The sequence below is a fragment of the Podarcis tiliguerta genome (genome assembly GCF_965153285.1).
Source record: "Podarcis tiliguerta genome assembly, chromosome: 17".
NCBI lineage: Eukaryota > Metazoa > Chordata > Lepidosauria > Squamata > Lacertidae > Podarcis > Podarcis tiliguerta.
In genome coordinates this window covers 25,210,659-25,218,140 of record NC_139550.1, presented here as the reverse complement: position 1 = coordinate 25,218,140, position 7,482 = coordinate 25,210,659, and the positions used below count along the sequence as shown (strand labels likewise).

Genomic DNA, 7,482 nt, shown 5'->3' with positions numbered 1-7,482 from the left:
CATTCATCCTAGCCTTCTCCCAAACATTCTGTTTCCTTTACCCCACCCCTGAGTGCAGTGAGAGTTTCACACCCCTTTTAGGATGGGAATGGACTTTTGCAGACTGAAATATTATAGCCCAAGAGAAGCTTTGTCACCTGAGTCTGTTGTGTGTGTGTGTACACTGGCCGTACAGCGGTGTATCTATGAATGGGAATATTTAGGTTGAATGTATCTCTGATATGGCAGACACAGGAGATCTGCATGGTACCTGAGTAGTGTCCATTTGCCCTGTGAGCAAGCCCAATACTGGTCAGCTGCATTGTCAACACAGTGGGAAGACGCAGGAGAAGTGTAAGGGCATGATGTGCCAGTCATGTCTAAACAGGAACACTCTTGTCGTGCTCTCATTCCTCCCACATGCACAACAATTAAAGATCTGCAGCTGTGGCCTAAAGGTGAATTCACATATTCAGGTTGCTGACATCAAAGCAGTGCTGTAACTACTTATTTGAGCCAGTGTGGTTTAGCAGATAGAGCACTGGACCTGATCCAAGAATCATAAAATCACAGAACTGTAGAGTTGCGAGGGGCCCTAAGGCCCTTATATTCCAACCCCCGGCAGTGCAGCAATCTTAGCTAAAGCATCCATGACAGATGACCATCCAACCTTTGCTGAAAAACCTCCAAGGAAGGAGAGTTCACAACCTCCAGAGGGAGACTGTTCCACATCTCTCACTGTCAGTCATGAAGCTCACTGGGTGGCCTTTTGCCATGCATTCTCTTTCTGCCTGACCTACTTCACAGGGCTGTTGTGAGGACAGAATAGGAGAACCCTGTGTATATGCTTGTGGGTTCAAGCCTCACATTTGCAAAAAGATTCCTGAATTGCAGGGGGTCAAACTAGATTGACCCACATTGTCCCCTCCAACCCTACAATTCTATGCCATGCAGAATTCCTTGGAGGCACAGTGGGCATGGTAAAGATATATCAGATTTATACTGTGGTACCTTGCGTTGCAGATGCTTCAGGTTACAGATGCTTCAGGTTACAGACTCCGCTAACTCAGAAATAGTACCTCGGGTTAAGAACTTTGCTTCAGGATGAGAACAGAAACCGCGTGGTGGTGGCAGCAGGAGGCCCCATTAGCTAAAGTGGTACCTCAGGTTAAGAACAGTTTCAGGTTAAGAACGTACCTCCAGAACAAATTAAGTTCTTAACCCGAGGTACCACTGTAAATTTTTTATCTACGTTCAGGACAGTTCTACGTTCAGGACAGTGACTCCTACAGTTTTGTGATAGTGCAAGCTGCCTTTCTGGTTTTCCTTTATTTGGCACCCATCAAATATTCATATATAACGACTTCCAAAGTGAAAGACTTCTCAAAACGTTTCTGAATTAGTGCTTCCCTTCTTTCTATACCCCAGTACAACTCAACTCCGTGCACCGATCGAAAGAGTGGATCTTTCTGGAAATAAGATGAAGTGACCTGCTTTCTGGCAGCACAATGAGTAGGCAATACATGTAAAAGCAAGTGTGATGTAGAAGTTAATATATTGGACTAGAGCGGGGGAGGGGCCTAGAGTTCAAATCCTCATTGCACCTCACTCCTCACTGGGTGACCTTGAGCCACTCAGTCTTTCAGCCCTAGCCTACCTTGGAGGGTTATTGTGAATTTAAAAATAACATAGAAGGAAAAAGAACAGTGCACGTTGCCTTCAAATTAAAACAGTAAATAAATTAAACCTGGAATTAGTGCAGGAAGGATTTTTTTGGGGGAAGTGGGAGCATTTTGGCAACGTCATCTGCCGTCACTGGCTGAAGTGAGAAGTTGTGTTAAGATGATGCTGCTGCTGTAAGTAGTTTGGCAAGCAGAGGTAAAACAGCACCCGCAAATCCAGCAAAGCCTTTTGTACCTTATGTTCGGTACAGCTGCTCAGAGTGCAGAAGGAGCTGCGTTTATGGTGTCACCAGATTTACAGGGACGACAGCTTTACGACTAATTGCTGCAGGGGCATGTTTTCAAAGGCCCAAATGACTCTTTAGCTTGATTCTGCAAAGTGCTCTGCTGGTTTCATGCTTCACTGGGTTCAGGATATCTGAGGCGTCTAAATTCCATTAGAAGTCAGCACCAAACAGGCACTGAAGTGTCATGTTTGCTTTTGAAAATCTGTCCCTTAATCTTCTTCTGGAGTAGAAAGCAAAAAGAGTTATCCTTTTTTTTTTACTAAGCAGAGAAATGAGATGTGTTCAGTCCTGTATTTCTTAGATCTAAGTCAGTACTAAACTAACCTCTTAGCCGGCTATGAAACTCATAGATAGAACATGATCTTGATAAACTGCTGGGAGACTGCTTTCTTTCTTAAATTTCCATTTTGAAGGCAATGTTAGGAAACATGAGTGTGGTAATTTTAACATTCTGCCCCTAAAACACCATTTAGTCTGAAGTAAATATTGCATCCATCTTAATGCAGATGGTTTTTTCACAAGACTGATTCCTCCCCTCAGCAGATAGCCCCACGACTCTCAGAATGTTCTGCAAATGGGAGGGATTGGGAAAGTGTTTAAACTTTTCAAAACTATAGCAGAACTCACTGTAGTGTTTGGATTGTGACCTTATGAGGTTTTCTTTTCCCTCTAGGCTTTTAAACATAAAATGCATTCTTATAGAGAGGATACATAGCTTACAGAAGTTTTATCAAGTCTGCTTTCTATGCATCCCTTAAGAACAACACATGCCACACTCTTCCTTAGTACTGTAGGAGCAGATGCCTTAAAAAGTGACGGAGATCGCAGCCATACAAAGTTTAGCACATGTTTAAAATTTTTCTGTATTAAGGTACAACTCTTTCCTCCGAGTATGTAGCTCAGAGCATGTTCTCCTTACACCAACCTTCTGAAGTAGGCTCAGAGACTGCAACTGAAGCTGGAAGCTTTACCAAAATTTGCAAATCTCCACCACATTCACTCTGTTGTAGCGCAAACGTCTCTTTTTTTATATAGCCTGTTCTGCCTTTCTGTGTGGCTTGGTCATGCTGTGAGCATATCAAAGAGAGAGAAGGCAGACAGGTGACTGTTGGGGTTGAAACAGAAGAACAGGACAATGATATATTTTCCAGCAACAGCCTCCTTCTCCAAGCCTGCCCACAAGTGCACCATCCCTAGGATAACAAAGCTATTGGGGTGAAGGAGTGGGGCAGAAGCTGGATTGGTGAGAGGGGAGAAATGTGCTGTGGCTGCTTCAAATTGGGGCAGGCAGGGAAGAAAGTGAGGGAGAAGCTGCTTGGGTGAGGAGCAAAGTGGGAGGCAAGTTGTGAGGGCTTTGATGTGTTTGAAGCCTCCCAAATCAGAGCAGGACAGGAGCAGGGCTAGGATAATGTGACTAACACAATAGACAATCTCCAGCTGGCAAATGAGCCAAGCAAAGAATTTTGATGGAGGAGAATATTAATTGATGGAAGCATGCTCCTCGGATGGAGACTAAACACCATGGTTACTTTATTTTTTAAAAAAGTAATTTTGACTCATGTGAATTCCTACTGTAGGAAATAGTGAAGGTGGCCTTTCCTTTCAGTAATGAGTACTTGCTTTTTTAAACACACACACAATAAATGGCAAGTTCTCCATAAGGAGTGGGTGGTATTTTCATTTCTAAGTGCAAGAACCAGCCAAGTCAAGACCCTGGAAAGTAGCTGCTTAACAGAGCAGCCCTATATATAAAGTTTAGTCAGAAGTAACTCAATGAGATTGAGATTTGCTCCCGGGTCCCTGTCTATAGGTAGGGCTCCAGCCTCAAAGTGCTCCATTCTGTCAGGTCAGTTAAGTTTTACTCTGAATAGACCCACTGAAATGAATGACAATAGAGGTCCATTAACTTCAACAGGCTTTCCCTGAGTAAAACTTCGTTATCAGTAAACGGGAGTGCACTCAAAACCGAGGGGTTTCTGCACAGAACTTGGCCAATAAAGGTGTTGGGTTTTCTTTTTTTAATGGAGAGAGAAAGTGAACCATAACAAATTAACTCAAACGGGAGACCTAAGAAAGAAAGAAAGAAAGAAAGAAAGAAAGAAAGAAAGAAAGAAAGAAAGAAAGAAAGGTATCCCACTATGCCCCTGGTTTAGATGCCCCAGAAGTTTGCCAAGTCGTGCCAAAACTTCGTGCCCAATAACGTCCGGCGGGGCGAGGAAGAGGACGGGGCGCGCGCGCGTGCACGCTGAGGGAAGGAGCGTGTAACTTTTTAGAAAATAAATCAATAATAAAAAATAATGAAACAATGAAAAGGAATAGCAATAATGCGCAACTTGGAGAGGCCCTGGTCTGTGGCGCCTTTGTACGTGTTGGGACTGAGGCGGCGAACGAGCGAGCGCCTTTTCGCGGTGTCTCCGACGCGGGCGGGCTGCTCTCCGGGTCTCCAGAGCCGCCGCCACCGCCGCCTCACAGTGGCGACTCTTCGCCTCGTTAGCCCAGCAAAGCGACCAGCCCCGCGCAAAAACTTACAACCCCGACGGGCTCAGCGCAGCCCAGAGTGGCCCGCGCAACTTAGGCAGGGCGGTGGGCAGTTAGAAACAAATCCCCGAGGGCTGCGCTTGGGCGGTCAAAGCACAGCAGCCCGTGAGGTAAAGGAAGAAGCTGCGAAGTGGGGCCACAAGTGAGCTGGGCAAGGCGGGCGTTGCGCGCGACCGGAGAGGGAGAGAGAGGGAAAAAACCTCCCCTCAGGAGCGGCCCAAGTTTGCTCTCCTCTTTGGGGAGCAGCTCCCGCTTCTCCCGGCGGCGGCGGCGGCAGCGGCGGGCTCCTCCATTTCCCCCTCCTCCTTCCCTCTCGCTCCGTCTTTCTCTCCAGCGGCGCCTGGACGCCTTGAGCTGATAAGGAAGACGAGAAGCGGAGGCAGGAGCAGCGGCTGTGGCGGCGGCGGCGGGAGAGCGTGTGCCTGCTGCGCCGCTCGCTCGTGAGGAGGAACCGGCCCGGAAGGGGCGTCAAGAGCGCGCAAAGAGAGAGAAAGCGCCTCAGACAGACACACACACGGCGAGGAGGGCGAGGGGAGTCCCGGGCGGGCGCGCTCTCCTCAGAATAAAAGTTTTCCCGGGTCTCGCTTTAGGCGGCTTGCTTTCCCCGCACTTTTCCTTGACAGCTGGGCGCAGGCGGCCTCTCCTTGGGTCTCCTGGCTTTGCCCAAGGAAAGGGGGGGGGGAGAGAAAAGTGTCCCGTTTCCCCTCCCCACCTCCTCTCTGCCTTCCCCAGGACCAATAACAAGCTGCTCTGAGGTACAGTAGCGGCGGGAGGGGACGGCGAAGGAGGAGGAGGGAAGAGGAGGGAAGCGCCTCCGCCGCCGTGTTTTCAGATTGGGGACAGCCTCCCCCCTCCTTCTCCCCAACCTGTGGCAGCACCAGGCTCCCATTCCTCGCCTCTTGACCCCTCAGCAAACCTTTTATTCCCCCCTTCTTCCCCCCCCTTTCTCTCCCCCCACCGAACATTTCTTTGGGGGGGCGCCTGAGAGACTTTTCCTCACGCGCGTGTGTCTGGAAATCACCTGGAGGGCTGCGGAGATTTCTTGTTGGTGTTGCTGAGGGGGAAAAGGGGGGGGCGGAATTTGTGTGAGGAAGGTGAGGGGGGATAAGGAAGGAAGGAAGGAAAGGCCGGTGCCGCCGCCGCCGCCGCCGCCGCGAGGACTTCCAGAGCCGGGGGGTGCCCCTGACAAGCAGCATGCCGAAATGGTAAGAAGTTTTTCCAACATTTCCTTAAAAAAAAAAAAAAAAAGTTGTGCGGTGTGGGGTTTTTTTGGGTGGCGGGTGCGTGTGCGCGCGCGCCTTTTGAAGCGTGCGGTAATGCAAACAGCCCCGCCTGTGAGGAAGCGTGTTTCCTCAAAAACCTTCGAAACAAACAAGCGGGGCCGGGGGGGGGGGGCGAAGGCGGCGAAGCGCAGAGCAGGGTCCGGATTGGAAAGTTGGCCTGAAGTTGGGTCGTTTCTCTCTCTCTCTCTCTCTCTCTCTCTCTCTCCCCCCCCCACCATCTTCCCTTCGGGGAGGGAGGGAGGGAGAGAATGGGATGGGAGCTCTTTCCCCTTCTGCTCCTGGCATCCAAAGTGAGGGAAAAGAGCGGGAGGGGCTAAGGAATGAGATCCCCCCCCCTCTCCTCTCCTCTCCTCGCTCGAGGTGTGTGTTGGGTACGCGGCGCTGGCGAAGGGCAGCCTGCAAGGGAGGGCAGCGTGCACCAGTGGAGAGATCGGGGGTCGCCGATCGGCGGGAGGGGGGGGCAAGGGAGGTGGGCTGCGAGCTCTGTGCGAGTGGGAGAGGGAGAGTGTGTGTGTGTATTCTACGATCTCCAGCGCCTCGGGCTCCCAGGCCAGAAGTGCAAAGCCGCCGGTCCCGCGCGCGACTTTTCGGTCATGTGCTTGGCAGTTTTCACCTCTGCAGGCGGCGCGGTTCGTTAGCAGAACTTGTCCCGGGCAGGAAGGCTCGTGCTGCGGGCGGGCGAGGAGAAGGCAGATCTCAGGCAGGCAGGCGGGCAGGCGCTTCGTGGAGGGCCATTATTATTATTAGCCTTCTAGGAAAGGGGTCTGCGGAGAGATTGCCAGCCGCTGCACATCGGAAGCGAGCCCCATAGAAAGCAGGAAACGAAAGTGATTCAAGAAGGCAGAGGTAGAGAAAGCAAGACGTCAGGTGCTCTTAGGAATTTGCAAAACGCTTATCATCATCATCATCATCATTAAAATCTTCACCTCCCCCCCCCCCTTGAAGGTGTTACACAAGTTAAAATAAACCCAGGAGACCTACCTTTCTGAAGCCTTTTTTTTCCCCTGGGCTGTTTTTGATGTGGACATTTTATTAAAGAACTGGCATGTTTTGAAGAGGTAGAGAGGGACACTATCTGTTTGCATTAATTTCTGCTAGCACTTTCAAAAGACCCAACCGGCTCAGCGAACGTAGAAATTCGGTGGTCTTTTAGTCTAGGGATGAGTGGGGATGGATTCTTCCCCGGGCTCGCTGCCTTGCATTTTAAGTGTACTTTAACCCCTGCGCGTTGCTGTCATAAGCCCCACTTGGGGAAAGGGATGCTCTTGCGTTCTGCGTCTGTAATTAGAATGCGTTTAGGGAAAATACTATTTCCTCGCCGCCACCCCTTCCCCGTAGAGTGGCATGTCTTGTTCCAGTGATCAAAGCCCCTCTTGGAGTGTAGGAGATGTGACTGTCAAATGAAGGCAACCCTAAAGAGGGGAGGTGGGTGGGTAAAAGTGGCACATCATGCGCTCAGGACTGTGGTAACCGCAGCACTGACAGAAATTAAAGTGGTTTTGAAAGCAGACTGCAGTTTATGGTGCTTCTCATTTACCCTAGAGTCAAGCTGTTGTAAAATTGATGCACAAAGGACATCACGTAATAATCTAAGTAGATCCAGCATTAAAGTGTATTTTGCATGGGGGGGGGGGAGAGATTGTGCCACTCAGTAGAAATGACTTGAAGTGCAAAAGTCCCAGCGAAACATTTCAGACCTCTTCTCAAATCCTT

General features: G+C 49.8%; 1 protein-coding gene across 3 annotated transcripts in view; it reads left to right on the top strand.

The window, feature by feature from the left end:
- The first annotated feature begins 5,020 nt into the window (after window positions 1–5,020).
- Window positions 5,021–7,482, top strand: part of BNC2 (basonuclin zinc finger protein 2) — a 410,695-nt gene continuing 408,233 nt past the window's right edge. Inside the window, exon 1 of one of the 3 annotated variants that reach the window (XM_083419583.1) lies at window positions 5,021–5,691. In XM_083419583.1, the coding sequence (XP_083275709.1) occupies window positions 5,689–5,691 (3 nt within the window). In that variant the 5' untranslated portion in view covers window positions 5,021–5,688. The remainder of the gene's footprint in view (window positions 5,692–7,482) is intronic. The other 2 variants (XM_083419588.1, XM_083419586.1) reach the window with 2 other exon arrangements.